We start from the raw sequence: 20405 nt of genomic DNA, 5'->3' as shown, positions 1-20405 counted from the left end.
CACAGCACCCTTCCCGCCGGCCGCGGTGGGCTGCTGTGGTTTGAATTGTTTCTCCGGAGGGAGGGTTGGAGGGCACAGGCCAAATAAACCACTAAACTTAAGCAAAAGACCCAGCCGCAGTGGAAAGCGAAGTGCACACAAAAGCCTCTTGCTCACATGCTGCGTTTGGGACCTGGAGAGTCCCTGCCTCTGGTCCCTCCCCTGTCTCTGGACCTGCAAGAAATGCCTTCTCCAGTGCTCAGCCGTTCTTTTGGCTGGAGAAACGTTTCCAAGAGGAGTTCCAGCAGCTGCCACAGTGAGGCTCTCCTCATTCAGTCTGACCTCCGTGCCAGGGAATGTTACGGAACAAATTATCCTCAGTGCAACCACACAGCACAACCAGGGAATCGGCCCCAGCCAGGATGGGTTCATAAAAGACAGGTCCTGCTTGACCAACCTGATCTCCTTTTCTAAGCAGGTGACCTGCCTAGGGATGAGGGAAAGGCTGTGCATGTTATCTTCTACCTGGACTTCGGTAAAGCCTTTGACACCATTTCCCACAGCATTCTCCTGGAGAAACTGGCAGCCCATGGCCTGAACAGGTGCATTCTTTGCTGGGTTAAAACTGTCTGGATGTCCATGCTGGAGAGTGGTGATGAATAAAGTTACATCCAGCTGGGAACACCAGTGGGGCTCCCCAGGGCTCAGTGTTGGGGCCAGTCCTGTCAGACCTTCATCAATGATTTGGATGAGGGGATTGAGGGCACCCTCGGTCAGTTACTGGATGACACCAGGTTGGGTGGGAGTGTTGATCTGCTGGAGGGCAGGAGGGCTCTGCAGAGGGATCTGGACAGGCTGGATCGATGGTTTGAGGCCAACTGTATGAGGTTTAATAAGGCCAAGTGCCAGGTCCTGCTCTTGAGTCACAACAACCCCAGGCAGCACCACAGGCTGGGGCAGAGTGGTGGGAAGCTGCCCAGAGGAAAAGGACCTGGAAGTGCTGGTTGACAGTGGCTGAACATGAGCCAGCAGTGCCCAGGTGGCCGAGTAGGCCAATGGCACCTGGCCCGTATCAGAAATAGAGTGGCCAGCAGGAGCAGGGCAGTGATTGTCCCCCTGTAAGTGGCACTGGTGAGGCCACACCTCGAGTGCTGTGTTCAGTTCTGGGACACTCACTGCAAGAAAGGCACCAAGGTGCTGGAGTGAGTCCAGAGAAGGGCAACAAAGCCTGTGAAGGGTCTGGAGTGTCTAAAGGAGCTGGGGTGGTTTAAGCTGGAGAAAAGGAGGCTCAGGGGAGCCTTGATCACTCTCTACAACTCCCTGAAAAGAGGCTGTAGCCAGGTGGGGGTTGGTCTCTTCTCCCAGGCAACCAGTAACAAGACAAGAGGAAATGGCTCTAAGCTATGCCAGGAGAGGTTCAGGCTGGATATTAGGAAAAAATTTCTTCAGTGAAAGGGTGGTCAGGCATTGGAACAGGCTCCCCAGGGCAGTGGTGGAATCACTACCCCTGGAAGTGTTCAAAAAACAAGTAGACATGGCACTTTGTGATATGGTTTAGTGGGCATGGTGGTATTTGGTCAAAGGCCTCGACTATCTTGAAGGTCTTTACAAACTTTAATCCTTTTTTGATTGCTGCCTGGAGAGGCTTTGGAACCTCTCTTGCCACAGCTGCACCTCCTTGTCTCCCTCCTTCACACTCAGCACCCGGAAGGTCTTGTTATGCTGGCATTCCACACGAATCACCTGCAAGGAGAGCCTGAGTTCGCAGGGGTGGTACCACTGCCCATCCTTCCCCAAGGAAAGAGACCTCCGTGGTGGGTGGCATCTGGAGGCTGGGATGATGGGGGCACCAGGGGTAAGAGGGGAGGACCAGGTGGGAAGTGGTTCAGCTGATAGCTGAACTGTGTGTTTGCTAGGATACAGGCCAGTCCCCTGTCCTGCTCTGGTGATTTGGGGTTTTGTTACTGCCTAGGAAGCACCCAGCAGATGGGGGAGATCCTGCCCTGCAGGGAGATACAGGGATACCACCCCTCACATGGTCCTTGCAAGTCTCACCCACCAATGACACCCCAGCTGTACTGGGCTCGCTATTTGCTCCCCCTTCCCCCAAACACACCCAATTATGTCCTAGAGGGAAAAGCAGTGGGCCAGTGAGTCCAGCAGGGACTCAGGGCTGGCTGTAGAGGGGCCAGCCATGGAAGAGCAGACTGTGCAAAAGGCAGCGCAGCTGCTTCTCACCCTGTGGTTGTGGATGCTCTTCAGGAGGCACTGGTAGCTCTTGAACATGCAGTAGTTGGGATGCTGAACTCCACTCGAGTCACAGATCTGATGACATGGGAATGAAGGTCAGAGAAAGAAGAGGAGAAGGAGGGATGGGAACATCGACCGATGCTCACCCACCTTTCTCGAGCCATCCCTGTCTTGGAAGGCGTCGTACTCTGCCTTCAGCCAGAGGGTGACAGCAGGGTCCTTACAGCCATGGATGGCCAAACGGCTGCACCAGTACTCCAGCCTCATCCCTCTCAAAAAGTCCATGTTGTAGTCCTCCAGGGTCTGTGAGGACCTGGACTGCAAAGGGGTGGGATAAAGTGATCCATGCTTCTTCCTCTCCTTCCCCAGCTCCCAGTCCAGGCTCCTCCTCGGGGAGCAGCAGGACGTTCAGCTCGCTCGGTACCTTGCCCTCTGCATCCCTGTGCTGGGCTGAGATCTGAGGGTTGATGTAGGTGGAGAAGCCGCCTGAGTCGCAGTGGACGCGGTTCAGGGTCTCCATGTTCTGGCACTGCTCCCTCTTCAGCGAGCAGAAAGCGCAGTCGGGGCACAGGTCCATGTGGTGCCGCCCAAGGCTGTCACACACCTGGGGTGGATGCAGCGGGGAGTCAGGGGGGAACAGGAGACTGAGAACCTCCCAAAAGAGGTGCCTGAGGAGTTCCTGTATTCCTGACTTGGAGCTTGCCTCCCTGGTCACCCAGGTCAGCTTCTCCCAGGAGGTGGCCTGCACACAGTGGGGGCCAAAGGTGGACATTGGTGTCTTTACCGAGTCTCCAAACCCAAAGACTCTTCTTTCCATCTCCTTCCAGGCCATGGCGAGCATGGATGAGAGACAATTTCCCTCCAGCACTGCATAGCACAGGACCAGCACTGCCTCATCATTCTGCAGGGCTAAAAGGCTGACAAAGGGAAGGAGGGAGTCATCTCATTCCTTGTCACAAACTGAAGAGATGCATCTTTAGTCAGAAACTGAAAACAACACCAAAACAAAGCAAAAAATCCCTTCCCAAAGAACCCTTGGACTCTTGGCTAAACTGCACAGAGGAATGGGGCTCTCTGTAGGGTCTGTACATGCCTGTGTAACACAGAGGCCACAGGGGAGTTGGTGAACATTTGGGGGCATGTGAGAGGGACTGGATGAGGAGCACAGCTTGAGAGCTTTCCCAGGGCCCCTGCAGCAGCTGCTGCCTAATTTCATCCGAGTGCACAGTGAGGAGATGTTTGTTAGATGTCTGCTGAGTGTTGAATGTGGGGCAGCCGCGTTTGGGTCTGCAGGATGTCACTTATTAAGCCTCCCTCCCAAGTATTTGACAGAAACAGGGAAAAACTTGTTAACCATGAATTAGCTGTTCCTCCAAACTGACACGGGTAGCTAAAAGTAGAGAATTTAAGGACAGTGGGATCGGAACAATGAGAATATTTGACATCTCCTAGGAACAATGGAATTTGTAAACATGGTACAGAACTGTTAGCAGACAGGGATGGTTGGTTTCAGTCATCATCGATGATGCAGAAGAGGTAAACATGCTCATTAGATATTTGCTTCTCATGTCTGGAAATAAAACCAGTGATAAATAAACAAACTTTTGATCTGACAGAGAGTAAGAAGAGCAGCATCTACTTATGTTAAAATGCTCTTAAAATCCATGCATGGGCTAACATGTATAGACAAGTTTTCCTGAGAATATCTGAAACTTCTTGGAGACCTTCAGATCAGCATTAAAAAAAATAAAGAAGAGGTGGAGAACCTGAAGGAAGATCACGAAGATGAGATTTCCTAAGGCCTGGAAAACTCTCTCCTAGAGGTAGAAGCTGAAAAAGCATTACTCAGTTGAGCAAACACCCTAGTGGGTACCCACTCAGTCAGTCAGCACTTTTACCAAGGAGGGCTTCAGCTGGAAAGCTCTCCTTGTCAGCAGGTGGAAGACTAATGACTTTTGGTGACTGGAATTTGGGGCAAGATCCATTCAAACCAGAAGCAAACTGCATCTTCCTGGGGTGTTTAGCATGGGAACAGCTGATGGGGTGCTTCCTCCACAGTTTGGAGGCTTCAAAAAGATATCCCAAACTTCTCTTAGGAGAGCAGTCCATGGCTCAACCACAAAGCACTGATTTTTTCTTTGGGGCTCACCAGACATGACTTCATGTCCTGTGCTGGTCAGGAAGGTCAGGGTACACGGTCAGAGCAATTCCTAGACCTGAATGTTAAAAGAGATGAGCCTCCCAGAAAACTGAGTGGTGCCATCCGCCTGAGTTTACAAGAATTCTGCTGCAGTCTCTGTCACATCCTTTTCCTCCTCTATCTCTGCTCTCCATCTCTGCTGTGAGTTTTTCTGGCCTCACAGTTGCCAATTTATGAGCTGATTTACCACCTCTGGGTGAGTATAACAGCACTGCTGCTGGTTCTCTCCACTCGTTGACATGCTGCTGAGCTGTTTGTGGATGCACAGAGGTTTCACCATGCTTCAGGGAAAGGGATGGGTCTATCTAAATCGATTTCCTAATGCAAATCCCTCCCCTGCTTAGTACCTGTGCATGTTATTGTCCTAACCACTGCCCTGGAAAAAGCCTAACAGGGACTGTGAGGCAAGGATCCAAGGGGAATGGGAAAAAACCCCCCAGGATTAAGAAGAATCTGTGGGCCGAGATCAGTAATTGATCCAAGGCAAAAAGAGAAAACTTCAGGTAACAGCTTATCATACTTTTTATCTCAGGATGTGGAAGGACACACAGAGCCTGCTCCAGTGGTATCTCTGAAGAGTGCTGGTGAGCAGCACCTGCCTCTCCCGCCATGTAATGACAAGGATTTGGGCCATTAGCTTTCAGCTGCTGAACCTTCCTGATACTGGCTGGCTGAGGTGCAGTGAGCACCTGAGGCGAGCAGAAAAGAAGATAAGGAGTGAACAGCAGCTTTCCAGCACTTGGTAACTTCTGATTTAGGGGGGTTGCTGCAGGAAACTAAAACCAGTTATGAAAAAGCCACTCTTAAGAGCTTCAGAAAGAGGAAAAAAATCTTTGACTGCATGCTAGGGCTGGTTATGGGTGATGATAAGTCAAAAAGAGTGTTTTTTCTGGGGATGGTATTTTTAATGAAGGGTCTGGCCTTAAAATGAAAGCCTGTGGGGTTGAAGTAGATAAGCACCACAAGGACTGTTTGGAGGGGTAAAGCAGGAAGAGAAGGAGGAGGGCAAGTCACCAGGAGTGTATGTATCTTTCACAGCACATAAATATCCCAAGGGTGGGGGCCACAAGGATGGTGCCAGACTCTTTTCAGTGGTGCCTGGCCACATGATGAGGAGCAGTGGCCATAAACTAAACCACAAGAAGTTCCACCTCAACATCAGGAAGAAGTTCTTTACATTGAGGGTGGCAGAGCACTGGAACAGGCTGCCCAAGGCGGTCATGGAGTCTCCCTCTCTGGAGACAATCAAAGCTCACCTGGACATGTTCCTGTGCCACCTGCTCTATGTGACCCTTCCTTGGCAGGGGGGTTGGACAGGATGATCTCCACAGGTCCCTTCCAACTCTTAACAGTTCAGGGATTCTGAGGGGGCTTGGAGCAGCCCTGCTGGGGAAGCTGGGCTCACATGAACCACAACTGAGCATCCATGTGTGAATACCAACAGAATGAGATCTGGATCTGGGACAGCTGTGATGCTGAAAGGGGCATAGGGATTGTAGCTGACAAACGACACAACAGTGGGAAGCCCTGGGAAAAAGGGCAAATGCAATTCTTTGTGCAAACAGAAAAGCAGGGAAGGGAGGTTGATGTCCTTCCACGTACCCAAATGCCGAACCCCATCACTGGGTAGTGCACACAGAGCTGGAGCATGGGGTGTTTTAAAGGGACACTGGAAATTGCTGCAGAAAATGAATGTTGCATGGGCTTTATAAGGTGAGGGCTACAGAGCTCTCTTTAGCTTATTGCAAGACTGAATCATGCTTTAGAGGTAACCGAGGAGAGGAAATACTGGGAAATAACGCAGAAACCACAGTAAGGACTAAAAATAGAAGCTAAGTGCAATAATTGTCATCTCCCCCTCCTGCCCAGTGATTCACTGCTACCAGAAAGACCACAGAAGAGTGCTGCAGATTCTTCTTGTATTACTACCCTTGCCCTGTCTGTCTCTAAAGACAGCAGTTGGCCCCATCAGGCATTATGAAAGCTGGAATAGCTACCAGAGCAGCTGCCACAAGCCACAAGGGATGAACAAGAAGGATGGATGTCCTGCTGGACATAAGGCCCTAGGGAAGACATGCAGCTCTGGGATCGGTGCCCATCACAGCCCTGCCCACCTTGTGTTAAACCATACGCTGAATGGCACCTGTGCACAACGACCGGTCCCACCCAGCACTGCTCCTCTGGCTGGAATGGAAATGCCTCCAGGCGTTTTGCCCCTTTTTTAGGTCATGCTTTGAAGTCCCTCTGAGAGGAGGCGGGATGTGGCGAGCAGCAAAGCCGACAGGCGCGGTCTATCTCGCCTTTTTATCCTCAGTGAGGTTTAAGCTTTGCTTAGCGTGATTGATGGGGCTCGGCTGCCAGTTACAGACACACAGTCAGCATTAGTGTCTTTGAGAAACTCTGCAGCAGAATAGCGAGTGTCATCTGCAATCACAGCAGTCCCCCAGTAATCCCAACAGAACTCAGTCAGAGCAAGGCTCAGTTTCAGAGGCAGGGAGAACGAAATCCTCAATGAAACACAATTTTGCCTGAGAGCACATACACCAGGAAAACTTTATCCAGGCAGTGAAAGCCTCCTACAATATTAGGAAGGAGGATGACATATGTTAGAGGCTTGCAAAAGAGCAGTTACAGCTTTAACGACGTGATGCAATTCATCTTTACATGCAGAAGTGGGATCTCTGGCTGCACTGTGGCACTGGTGTGCAGTGCATTCAAGAGAAACCACAGATGTGCAATCAGGCACAAAATCTGTGCATTTACAGGAACCCCACCGGCCAGCAAGAGGGTGAAACCAAAATCACTTCTCCATGAAAACCACATCTAGACACTGTTTTTTTTTTTCTCTTGGTAAGCAAAATAATATTTGCATGTCAGTCAAAGCAAGTGGTCCTCAGCCACAAGGTAGTAAAGGATCAAAAAGTAAATTTGAGTGAAAGCAAATATCAAGCAAATATCATCAAATATCAAAAGATATCCTTTTGTAGATCTTTTCTGTGTGGGGTCACCAGCCCCAGCTACCTGAGGATGGAGGCAAACAGATCCTGGCAGACCAGCTGAGAAGAGCTCAACATGCTCCATAAGCTCCTAATGCATCCGTAGGCCAGAGGAACTGAGAAGGGTGTGTGGAAGGACTGCAGCAAGCTGGCCTGGTGCAGGGCCCCTACTGAGCTGCCATGTTGCTGCCTCCAAAACCAGAATGGGGAACCAGGCAGCCCCTTGGACGAGCTGTGCACAGATCCAGAGTGCACAGAGGAGCATGTGCTCGAGGAGAAGCAGTGGCCCTGCACAGCTTTGTGCTCCCGGCTGTTTCCTAGCCCAGGGCTGCTTTCACTGCCCTTGGGTGAGGACAGAGAACTCCTCGGGGCGCTCCTCAGGTCAGGCTGCTTTAAGAACCATCTGCTTCACGTTGCATGGAGAGGCAAGGAGCACAGCGGGACACATCCCAAGGACCTGTGTTTGCAAGGACACTATTTCTGCACATCACCCAGACTCCTGGGAGATGTGTTTGGAGGAGCAGTGCAGAGGTGATTGTATAGTGCAGGTGGCCACAGTGTGGGGAAACACAGGCATGGGACAAAGCCCTGCCTGCAGCTCAGGCCTAGACTTAACTCACTTTGGTCAGGATGCCAGGACAGTGCCATTTTCAGGCACTAACAGTGCTGGATCACCCTCTTCCTGCTCACTCTGTGCTGGAATGAGGGGTGCCTGGGGGGGACAGGATGCCTCTGGATGGGACAGCTCGCTCCAGAACACTTGCCCACATCACCACCTGCTCCGAGTGGGGACATGGATGCCGTGGGGCTGCCGTTCCGGTGTGCACCAGGACAGCCCTGCACGGGTGGCGTGTGGCACCCAGACAGAGCAGACTTCCCCTCACCTGCCTCGGGGGGGCACTTCGGGCTCCGATGTGCGTCCTGGGCCCCAGGTGGTGAAGTTCCAAGATGAGCTCTTGGTGTCCAGGGATGCATCCAAGGAGAGGGCTGAATGGATCAGCTGCCAGATGCTTTCCCTCAGGCTTTGTTCATCAGGGGATTCCACCGTGGAAGGTGAGGTGGCAGCCCAGGGAGTTGGTGGGCTCGTAGTCCTCCTGCTCTTCTGCCAGGGCATGGGTGCCTTTGGCGTGGCTGCGGGGTGCTTTGTCGGCTGTGGTTTCTGACCTAACAGTGCAGGACAGAACTTCAGAAGGGCTTCCACATTGTCCTGCAGCAGGGCATCAGCAGGCGAGAGAGAAGCCTGCTTACGAGGGGTGAGACAGAGGGATGGAGCAGCCGAGGGCGCCTTTTAGAGGCCAGACAGAAAGCTGCAGGGGTGGGGAGCAGCTGCAGGAGACCAGCAGGTGAGCGGGGGTGCCCAGCAGAGCTCGGTGCAGCCGTACCTTGTGTGTCAGGGGAGCCTCTGCCCGCTGCCGAGGAGTTCACAGCGCTGGATTGCTCCATCGGGGAAGGGCTTGGTAGAGACCACAAACATGGGACTCGCTGCGTGGAGGAGAGAGGGAGAAAAGTGTCTCTCACTGTTAGCTTCCCTTCCTCCTCACCCTTCCATTTCCCAAGAGATACTCCCCCCACTGTCCCACAGCCCACTCTTTACCTTGATGTAGAACTCCTGTTTGAGGCAGCGATACTGGGCGAACTGGCAGAAGGTGTGGAATTGCACCACCTCTGGAAATTCACTGCAGACTGGCCCTGCAGACAGAGATGTGGGATGGAGGCAGGCCTGGATGCACCAAGAGGTGAGGACCTCTCGGGTGGTGGCCCGAGGGCAAGTCCAAGCTGTGTGCCCCCAGGTGGAGATCACAGCCTTGGGCTGTTACAGCTCCCAATTCCAGGCACCACATCCCTTTTCCCTCCAACCCTCTGAGGTTTCACTTTGTCCTTCTGCCCTTTTCCACACAGTTATCTTCCCTATGACAGTGAGACAAACTTCCTGTTTCCAGGATCTGATGCTTCTGTTATTAGTCCTTGTTGGGTTTAAAAAAGAGAAAAAAGGCAAGTAGTGATGTAATAGGTTAAAAAGATCACCAGACCAGGCCCGGGAGCACCAGAGAGTCAGAGAATGGTTTGGTTTGGAAGGGTCCTTATAGATCATCAAGTTCTAAGATCATCTCCTTCCACCAGACCAGGTTGTTCAAAGACCCATCCAGCCTGGTCTTGTTGAGTCAGGGATGGGGCTGCCACAGCTTCTCCAGGCAGAAGAGACAAATTCTTCAGGGCAATATAATTTGGCATTGATTCCAACCTTGCAGAGGATGGAGGAGGGTCCATGGGGTCAGGATGGTGCTGGCAAACCCTGTGCCTGTACACACATACATTGCAGTCTTGACCAGCACGGCCAGCACACTGACTCCAGAGCTGCAGCTCTTCCTGCAGCGATTGCAGGAAAGCCAAGGGCATGCAGGAGAGCAGAAAACACTGAAGAACTGGGTGACCTTGTGCTCCCTCTGCTCTAGGAGTGCATGGCCTGGCTGTGAGAACAGGGGAAGTGCTGGCTGAGAGGGAGGGCATTAGCAGTGAAATTGCACTGCTCATGCACCATCCTTTACCCTGTAGTCACTTCTTGTGCTGAGCAAACAGCTGCACCATCAAAAGTAGAATTTCAGATACACACCATGATCCCAGCCCAGAAGAATGCCCAACTTGTAGGAAAAGCTCCAGACCCCCACCCTGTCCCTTGTTTAAAGCACAAGGTATTGTATTGTAGAGAGCAGTCCAGATCCCCACACTGTCCTTCATTTAAGGCACAAGGCGACTGAATGGGCACAATTAATGCTCATGGATATCTGGATGTAGACAGCACTGCCATAGCTCTGTGAGGACAGCAGAGGCTAAACATGAGAGGGCAGACACTCTGCTACATCTGTTCCACCTCTCAGCCTGGCTGAAACGTGCCAAAATAGCCCCAAAACTGGAAAAAGGGTAACACAAAGGCAAATAAATTCTGCTGGATGGGTGTATCAGGCTGAGGGATGGGAGAAAATAAGGTAAAGAGGGCAACCTGCAAAATTATCCCATCTTCTGGCATTTCCAGATGCTTCTGCTCTTGACAATTGAGTTTCTGAATGCAGCAGCAGTGGGAGTGTGGCTGGACATGGCAAAGAACAGTGCTGGGGAATTGGGCACCACAAGGAGAGGAACCAGGGATAGGCCCTGGCTGCACAAAGCACCATGGCATCATGGATTGCAGGTGCCCAAAAGTGAGTGAGGAGCATAGGACCCAATCCCTGGGTCTGGTGATGTGGGGTGGGACTCATTCCCCCAACACAGCTGCAGAAACCAGCAAGAAATAGTTGCCCTCAAGCTGCAGTCCAATAAGCACAGTTGGCTGATCATTCAGCTCATTGACGTTCATATCTAAATATAAAGACATATTTTTTTATGAGAAAATTGCTCCTATTTTTTTTCCCCTCTGAAGAAAATACAACAGAAGTAGTCCCAAGTTTTTCAGCTGCACAGATATAATTATACCACTTAAATTCTCTGATGCAGGGGTGCAGGGAAAATATGACTGCAGAGATTTGAAGGGTGCTGTTGCTATGGTGCTTTCTGAACCGGGATGTTTCTTGGCTCCTGGTATGTTAAACACTTAAAAAGGCAGCTCATCAGCTCAAGTTTTCTTAAAGACCTAGGAGAGCCCGTGAGCCAAGATTCTGCATTAACCCTCAGATGAAGCTGGAAGGAGCTGGTAAGATATGAGGAGCTACACTGAGCTTGAGAAAACTGTGGCCAGTTTTTCCTCTTGCCAGCCCACCAATAGAGATGTGGAGAAAGGAAAGGCCACTGAACTGGCTGTGGCTTTAAGCCCCATGACCTGTGAAGAGAGGCTGGGGCAGCTGTGATTGATCAGCTGAGTGAAGAGGAGGAGTTACAGCAGCCCACGGGCTTGAAGGAAAGCTACAAGAGGACGGACCCTTTTTGGTGGTGCCGGACAACACATGGGGGTTGAAAAAACCATGCAAATTTCTGCTTAGGAGGTTAGGGCTGGCCATTGGGAAAAGCTTTTTTTCTTCTCCAGGAAAGTGGTGCAGCACTGAAAGGGATGCCCAGAGAGGCCACAAGAGCTGCTGTGCTTTAGTTCTGCGAGTGTCTGCTCCAAGCCTCTCTTTGGGCTGTAGAGCCCAAAACAACCCATCCCATTCCCGCAATCTTGTGGCATTTTGGGGCAGAGAAAGAGCCACGCTGCTCCAGCTGGGTCCCCGCGCTCCTCTGCGCCTGGGGGTGGGAGATGCCCTTACCTTCGGGGATTTCGCCGTGGTTCTCGTCCTGGTCCAGGTGCAGGATGCTGGGGCTGAGGCAGCCGTACGCCTGGCGCAGCAGGCAGAACATGTTGGCCTGCCAGGGCGGGTGCAGCCTCGCAAAGAACTGCTGGTACTCCCCGTCCGACAGCGGGCTGCCCGCCATGGGGGGCACCGGCGCAGCGACGGCGGCCGTCGGCAAGGCCAGCACACCTGCGGGACAAACACGGGCATGGGCTGCGCTGTCCTTGGCAGGGGCGAGCGGGTGGCAACGAAGGGGCAGCTGGCAGGCTGGCCTGCTCCTGTCTGCTGGCACAGAGCAGAGTGCTGGGACAAATGCTTCAGATGCTGGCCTGAAGTCTCCCTCCATCACTCCTGCCTGCAGGGTGCTGAGGTGACCAGGAGCCCCAGGGGAAAGGGGGGAAAAGAATACAAAGGAAGGAAAAAAACCAAAAAACTTTAAAAGTCGGATTTTATTGTGAGTTTGGTTTGGACTGGGTGGGAGTGTTTTGATTTTGGTTTTGTTGTTTCTTTTTGTGTGGGGGGATTGGAGTTTTTTGTGGTTTCTTACTGTGTTTGGGGTTTTGGGGGGGGGGGGATATATATGTGCTTTTTAAATTTTTTCCCTCAAAAGCCCCAGCCTCCAGACGCACCCACAATGGTGGTGGTTCCCCTGCTCCCTGCAGCATGCTGTGGGCACATCCCTGTCCAGGGGGACATCCCTCTGTCTCCTCCCTCCCCTCTTTACCTCCAGCTGGGCCCCCTCTCCTCCTGCCTCTGCACCCTGCTCTGTCCCCCACCCTAAGTCCCCTCCAAGAGCCTCCAGCTGCCCCAGGGGCGAGCAGAGCTGAGGGCTGACATGGCCTGTGGGCCAAGTCGGGTGGTCTTGTGTGAGATGGGTGTGTGGCAGCAGCAGAACAGGGCTCCAGCCCTGGGCTCTGAGGTGGCCCTGCCAGGGTGGTCACTTACTCAGTAGCCAGAGGAGCCGTGACGTGTCTGCCACAGGCTTCAGCATCATGGAGCTGCTTGGTGGCCAGCTGGGAGTCACTCACACACCGAGCAGGGCAGATGCAGGACGTCTGAGCACTCCGGTTCTGCCCTTGGCAACGGTGGAACCAACCCCTGGCCATGGCACCACACTCGGAACCCGACAGTGGTGTCACCATGGGGCTTGGGAGGGGCAGCGGGAGCCCGGGCTCACGCCTGTTCGGGGCTCAGGGGACGTGGGCACTCACCAGGAGGGGAGACACCAGGATCGTGGGGACAAGGAGGAGCGGGAGCCAAACTGGGAGCTTCTCTCTCTGCTTGGGGATATGGTGGCAGCTGGCAACAGCACAACAGCATCTGAGGCCTGGCCAGGCTAACCTGAGGCTGAGAGTAGCCCAAAAGTGGTACCTCTGGAGTACCTTAAACCCCAAATCATTTTAGGCTCTTCTGCAGGGGAAAGGAGGTAGCATCTGTTCCATCTGCAGGGTTTGAGAAGCACCCCATGCCTTCCCAGGAGTGTCCCAGCACCAGCTTTCTTCAGGATGTGGTGGGAAGCTGGCTTGATCTGTCCCAGGCAGACACACCACTTTCTGAACTCCTGAGAAGTCAAGGGACCACCAGCTGGTCTTCCTCTGCTTCTGGCACAGGTGCCCTGAGCACGTCTCTCTGCACAATAAAGCCTTCCCAGGAAAAAGCAGGAGGACAGCTGCTGGCAAAAAGTGTTTGGGGACCACCAGTGCAGAAGTGCTCAGAGCCCTAAGGACTGACTTTGAGGGAGACCCACACCCATGCCCATTTCTTAATGCTGAGACACCCGAAGTGCAGGGCCCAGACACAGCAACCCTCGAGTGCAGCCCGTGGATCGCAGCCAACACGCTGCCTCCCACAGCTGGGCACCTTCTGATGCGAGAGGGAAAGGCACGGCGGCGACCAGCACGGGCGAGCAGCTGTCAGGCTGGAAGGAAAGCGCTTGGCACAGCAGCTCTGGGAAGTGCAGGCTAAGCAGAAGTCAGGCTGGCACAGCAGCACCCGCCTGTCACCCCTGGGCTCTGCGGAGCGGCACCCTCGCGGAACCAAGGGCGAGCTGCGGGCAAAGCGGGCAAAGTTTTCAGCTGCGCAGCAGGATCCTGCTTCAGGAGCCGCTTCTGTCGCAAATCCTGGGAGATTCCAGCGGCTCTGCTGTATGGAGCAGCTGCAGAGCGTGCTGCAGGTGCGCCGGCTGCGGTTGCGAGGCTGCCACATCGCCTGCCAGTGCCCCGTGGCCATCCAGGCTATCAAGGTGAAAGCTCGAATCGCTCCGGCCACACAGTCTGCTAAAAAGGTGTTTGGCAACAGCGCGTAGCTCTGGGGGGCCCGGCAGGAGGCGAGCTGTGATTTTCTCTAAGATGTCTTGTTGGAAAGTAGCGTTTCTGAGAAGCTTGAAGCCTGACCATTTAACAACAGCACTGAATTTTGAATGTTTTTGCAGCTCTTTAGAAAGACGGTGATCAGGAGAGTTTTTCCAGCTAGCTCTTGCTGCTCATATTAAAACAGGCAACGCTGGTGGAGCTTGCAAATTTTTGTCAGTCCCTAGTCTTCCATTACTTAGCTTGAGACTTACTGCTTATAGCTGATTTTAGACAACTGCGGAGCCTTCAGATCCCCAGCTCTGTTAATCACCTCTTCTCCTCTGCAACAACAGAGCCAAGGCTGAGCTCTGTCACCCTGATTGAGCAGCTTCCCGGAGAAGTTCAGTGCTGACCTCACTGGCTGACGGAAATGTGGGATTAAGGAAAGCGCACTGATGTGGCATGTCACAGACTCATGGAATCGTAGAATTTCAGAATGGTTTGGGTTGGAAGGGACCTTAAAGATCATCCAATTCCAAACCCCCTGCCCTGGGCAGGGACACCTCCAACTAGACTAGGTTGCTCAGGGCCCCATCCAACCGGCCTTGAACACTGCCAGTGATGGGGCATCCACAACTTCTCTGGGCAGTGCCACATAGTGTTACTGATGTCTGGCAGGTGCTGGTTACACTGCCTGTGTCTACATGTGCCAGCAAGAGATTTATGGCAAGTGAAAACAGGAAACGTGAAGGAATGCAAAAGACGGGGGAACTGTCAAAGATGTCCCCCTTGGCTGGTGCTCTGGTAGCCCTGCCTGTGGGGAGCTGCTGTTTATTTGGAAAGGTGTTTACTGATGTGAGGACAGATTGGCTGCTCGGCACTTCTCATGCACTGTGGCATGCCCTGGACTTGCTCCAGGTTGTCAGAATCCTTCAGAAAACTCACAGTCCACAAGAGGACTATATAGAAGCCATCGAGTCTCTGGCATGCACCCAGCAGGGCTGGGAGGCTACGAGAGCAGGAGGTACTGCTGTGCTGTGTGATGAGGTGTGTGCCAGCTGGCTGTGGGGCACCTGCACTTCAAGTCTCTGCAAAACAGAAGTCATCTTTGGGGGAGGGATGAGGATGGGAGGAACAGTGACTTGTACACGACGCATCAATGCTGCAGGCTGGGGAAATCTACTCCCTACTGCTGCATCAAGCAATTATAGTTGTCAGCAATGCGGAGCACGGGGGTGATGTTAATTCCAGTGTTTTCTGATTTCTGAGGGTTCACTTGGCACCTTTAAGGCTGTACCCTCGATGATGCATTACAAGCGGTGTAATTTTTGCAGTGAAGCAGATTTGTACCCTTGTTTTCAGGGTTACCAGAGTTTCCTGCAGTCAGTGTTCCTGTGCCAGCTGGGACCCGGCAGGCTGAGGGACACAGTTGTAGCCCCTGACCTACAAAGTGCCTGAGCCAGCAGCAGGGAGGTGTAACAGCAGGACAAGGACTCACTGGAGCGATGTTTTCCATGCTGCTGTCCAATTGCATGTCAACCCCTAGCTTTGTAAGAGCATGTCTGGTTTGTGAGGGACCACCCTTCAGCAGATGAGCTCCTCTTCCTTGTTGTTGTCTGAAATACTTCAGCTATTTCTCAGCGTTTTCCATGCTGTGTGTTCCACCACAAACACCACCAGCAGCAGCAGCAATGTCTGAAAACCTCTTGGAAAATCCAGGACCGTGGCTCACAGATCCCGTGTCAGGCCAGTGAGTTAAACTGGGGGATTGGGGGCAGGGAGAGGATGTCTGGTCAGCTCAAAACCCCATAAAGATGGAGGCCACAAAATTAGGTATGAATTCCAGACTCAGTGGCTTGTTAAGTAGCATCCCCAGAAAGCATGTGTCTTAATTTGAAATGCAAGCAGAGGTGATAGAAAAATGCTTCCCAAACCACCTGTATGTATGTTAGAGAATATGTATGCTAGGAAATAAACACCAGGCTGCTTAGGGAGGAGGCCATGAGCAGTTCTGCTGGTGTAGATGTTAGGGGGGTCTCAGAAAGGGCTCGACAGAGCCGCTGAGACACGCCAGGTTATGCATTCCTCACAGAACACCAAAGGGAAGTGTGATAGCTCCATTTATTAAAACATACACCTAAAGGAGCAGGTAGAGATGGGCAACACTCGCTCTGTTCACACAAGGAGCTGGACAGTCCAGAGGAGTCTCCCAGCAGAGGGGACAGCCCTGCCACGAAGCCATCAGCACCATCACACAGCAGACAAGCAAAGACCCCCTTCCAGTTCAGCACCAACTCTTCCAAACACTACTCCAAGATCCCAGTGCTGGACACCTTCACCCCGTGGGAAGGGCTGTAGGTACCAGCCTATGCAGAGCAGGGTGCAGATGTCCATCTCCACAGACAAAAGTGCCTGAGAGTGTTCTGATTTGAACCAAAATTCTCTGAATTGCTGACTTTATTCACAGCTTAAATCATCTTCATTCTGCATTTCTACTTTATTTCAGTGGGTTTACTGTCATTGGCTGAGAACTATGCGAATGTGCTGATAAATATAGACTTTACATTAAAATTGGCACTCTTTTTAACTAGGTAGATATGTTAATCTATTCACATTTGTACAAGCACCGCACAGTTATAACGTGCATTAATTCAAATACTTAATTTACATTTTATTTTGTTAGGAAATAGTGAATGAAGCATTTTTTACTTGACATTTAGAAAATGGAATATTTAATTGATTGCAAAAACAGCATTTAAAAGTGGTTTCTTGAATTATTAATACAACCTAAAATGGAGTGGATACATAAAGCCTGCTTGAACAAACTGCTGTAGTCCTTTTAGGCAGGTTTGTTTCACGCAAGAACAACCTGATCTAACCACAATTTTATCCCTACTGTGAGCAGGGGCTTGGACTGCAAAGCTCCAGAGAGGCTTCTTCCCACCTCAGTCTTTCTGTGGTGAGTAAATGGATTCTTCCAATGACTGCATCATTCAGGCTTTCGGAACAAGGAAATCTCAGGGTCTCACACTTCTTTTTCTTGCTTGCTGTCAATGTGTAAAAAATAATTCCTTTCCTACTCCCAGATGGGCTTTCAGTTTTGAATGAGTTGTTTCTTCAATGGCAGCAACCCAGCCCACTGCAATGAAATGGCACACCCGCAAAAACAGACCCAAGTGGACACCTTGCTGAACATTTCTTTCACACCAAGATGTAGGAGTTTAGTGTTTGTCACAGCTTTGCCTGTCCTTAAGCCTTGGGCACAAACGTGGGTTTTTTTAAAAACTAACACTCTTAGTTTCTTTTATGTATTCAGAAAAATAAACATAAATTAGCATAAATTAATCAAGATGTTTGACTATTTTTATAAATGAAATTCATTTTATTCGATAAAAACAGCTATATTTCTTCTGATACTGTAACTGCTAGGAAGCAGAGTTGGATAAACTTCCTTCAGTTGTCTTTGGGAAGAATGGTAGGACATTTTGTCTCCTTCTATTAGTCTTTAACTCTTTCAGTACTGCAGTCTCCCTTGCCTACTGCCAGACCCTTAGAGCAGATGTTGCCACTCAGGCTGTCAATGTCTTCACAAGTTTGTCCTCCTTGTTCACGTGGCAGGGAGAAAGTAGAGCTGTGGTTGATTACAAAAAGCACAACGGCTCCAAACTGTCAAACCAGCCAGGTCTGGGAGGACATGGGCTTATTTTCAGTCCCTATGAGCAAGTTGTCTCTTGGGAATGTCTTCCACTGCCAATTTGAGACTTGTGCACCGATTTGGCCAACATTTGAATCGAATATACATGACGGTGAGAGAGTGTCCACCACATGGCTCTGAGTGGTGGTTAGGTAAGTCACACCTTAAGAGTGCTAAAAGAAAGGCTGGGTGTTGCTGAGCTGTGGGGTGAGTTTATTCAAAAGCAGGGGAGGAAGGTGGTGCCACTGGTGAAAGGTGACAGTCGTGGCTGGGATGGTTTCCATGCACATTATGCAGCGGAAATGGTGGTGGCAGAGCCTGAGGGATGGGAGCCTGGTGAGCACATCTGCTTGCTGGAAAGGGGAATAGTTTGTGAACATCCTCGTCAGCACATTTGCCCAGCTACCCAGGAATGATGGCTGCAGATGGGGCACGATAAACCGGCCACTTGTGTGCATGACCAATTATTATTAATAAATGGGCTTAACAAGGCTGGAAAATTCTTTCCTCTTGTCATGCTGTATGGCTCCAGCCTCCTGAAACTCAGACTTGACTTCACTCATCAACTAGGATATTTCCAATCACTCTAAAAGGGCAATTTCTCCAGCACCATTTTAGAAAGTGTTTATGTTGCACTGACAGCTGTTCCAGGAAATCTGCAAGCTAGCCAGTTCTGTAACGGAGTTCATGATTACTTACACTGACTGTATCCCTGCTTTAAGCACTTCAATTCTAGGAGAAGTAAACTTCTCAGATCCCATTACCACTACAGTGATCCAGGTAACTATTAACAAGGATTGTAAAAAAAAATTCAAGTAATTTTTGACTGATCTTTTTTTGCTACTTCCTGTCAAACTGATTTTATTTTGTTGTCCTGGATTTCTTGCTTCTTTTAGAGAGAAGCTATTTACTTCCCTGCTGTTCCAGTATTTCACATCTGGACTGTTGTGGCAGCCTTCTTGCCATCATTAAGGACCAGAACAGAGCTGGCTTTTTTCCAGCCTTGTAGGTTTTCCCAAGCAGTCCAGAGTCTGACAGAGATCAGCCCACAGATGCCTCCGGGTGGCTTTCACAGGATGACAAACACCGTTTATTGAGGACCGATAATCAAAAAAGTCTTTGCCCCAAGAGGTGCCACTTAAAACCCTTCTTTACTGTTTGCCTAGGAAGCACACCATCCCCATATGACACCAGCACCAACACAGAATAAATATTTACAGAACACTTTCCCTCCTCTCATTACCAACAATTCTGCTATCTGCAGTCAGTAATGGACAAGTGCCATGTTCAATTATATCAAAAACAAAAGGCATTCTAAAAAAAGCTGCTCATGTTTCCAGCCTTGTCACTTTCAGGCTTTGTTCCCACTGGCTTCAGTTTTGTACTTTGTATTTTCTAGCTTCTACTGGTTCTTTTCCTCCTCTGGTGATTAAATACCGCACAGCTACTGCCCTTATTTCCTCTCTTCCAAGGTTAGCTTTTAATGTGCTTTCATTTGCATTTATACTTGCAAGCCATTTAAAAATGCCTAGGTTTTATCCAAATTTTGGTCTAAATTGTCTCATTGTGTAAGTCAGAGCATTCCCTCAGTGGCAGCAGAAGTCCCTGGAATGCTCCTTGCTGCTGGCTAGTGCTTCGAACACCTCTCTAGCCCACAGTTCCTAGAGAGCTTGCTGCTAATGCTGGCCGTTACAATCCCGTGTCCTATCCCATCGAAACCAAGCTGCAGGGAGCAGTGTTTGCATCCTTCATCCCCCCTGCACTCTGCCCAAAGCCCATTCTCAAGTTCAGGCCACATCCCCCATTTCTTCTGTCAGTTGAGCGCCAGCTGATGTCTGAGTAACCCCCAGCTGAAGAGATCAGTTCTCCTGCCACAGCCTGCTCACCTGCTGGATCACAGCAGTGTCTTCCTGTTATTAAAGCCACACCAGAGACACAGCCAACATCTTCCAGAATTTACTTCACCTTTGCTTAAGAAGGGAAGCCCCAGGAAGTGGTGTAATACAATCTGGGGATTGAGATCCAGACTTATGGCAGGGGGACCACAAACCATATGAGCCACAGCCTGCGGAAGAACTCACCCTTTTTTCTGCGCAGAATGAAGAGACAAACAGAATTAACACCCCTTCTTGAGGCAAAAGCAAAGACTCACTCAGTGCTAACTCACTTGAAAACAATGTCAGCTTCTGAGCTGATGGCTGCCAGGGTCCCCGTGCAGTGACAAGGCGGGAGTAGTGATCTTCACTGACACTGTCCTCTGAACCCGAGCAGAGCTTTGGCTTCACGACTAAACGAGCAAAATCCTCCATGCATCCTCATACTGGTTATTTGTGTGAGGAAAACGTTCCATGTTTCAGGTGAAAAGCTTAAACCCTTCCTGGTGAGCAGACCACAAGCAGGAAGCAGACTTGGTTTGTCAGCCTACAGGCTGTGCCAATGGAATTGATAAAGGGAAGCTTCAGTATGGGCCATCTCCTCACAATTACCTACAGACACTACAGATCTCCAGAAATTGTTTCGGAGCCTAACGTTATGTTAGTAACAGCAGCCAGAGTTTCTGGCAACAAGCTGATTGTGACCTACTGGGAAGCAAGCTATCAAGGAGTCTGGAAAACCTATCCACTTTCTTGGAGACACATGGTTTGTCCTGATGGTTTATTTTCTCAGCTGCGCTGCCCAACAGACAGGGAGGGCTGGCCTTTGCACCCCCCATCCCTCCTCATTTAAGAGAAGGCA

General features: G+C 50.9%; 1 protein-coding gene across 1 annotated transcript; it reads right to left on the bottom strand.

The window, feature by feature from the left end:
* Nucleotides 1-1593: 1593 nt before the first annotated feature.
* Nucleotides 1594-13845, bottom strand: ACRBP (acrosin binding protein). The gene is made up of 10 exons (XM_069031457.1): nucleotides 12630-13845; nucleotides 11661-11873; nucleotides 9020-9114; nucleotides 8808-8907; nucleotides 8310-8589; nucleotides 3014-3146; nucleotides 2654-2833; nucleotides 2380-2547; nucleotides 2218-2304; nucleotides 1594-1722 (listed from the first exon to the last, which is right to left on the bottom strand). The coding sequence occupies exons 1-10, from the start codon at nucleotides 12676-12678 to the stop codon at nucleotides 1594-1596; spliced, it is 1434 nt and encodes a 477-aa protein (XP_068887558.1). The 5' UTR covers nucleotides 12679-13845.
* Nucleotides 13846-20405: the final 6560 nt, after the last annotated feature.

This window comes from Aphelocoma coerulescens, chromosome 1 (assembly GCF_041296385.1).
Source record: "Aphelocoma coerulescens isolate FSJ_1873_10779 chromosome 1, UR_Acoe_1.0, whole genome shotgun sequence".
NCBI classification, from domain to species: domain Eukaryota; kingdom Metazoa; phylum Chordata; class Aves; order Passeriformes; family Corvidae; genus Aphelocoma; species Aphelocoma coerulescens.
The sequence above is the reverse complement of the archived record's forward strand: the minus strand, read 5'-3'. Positions and strand labels throughout refer to the sequence as shown.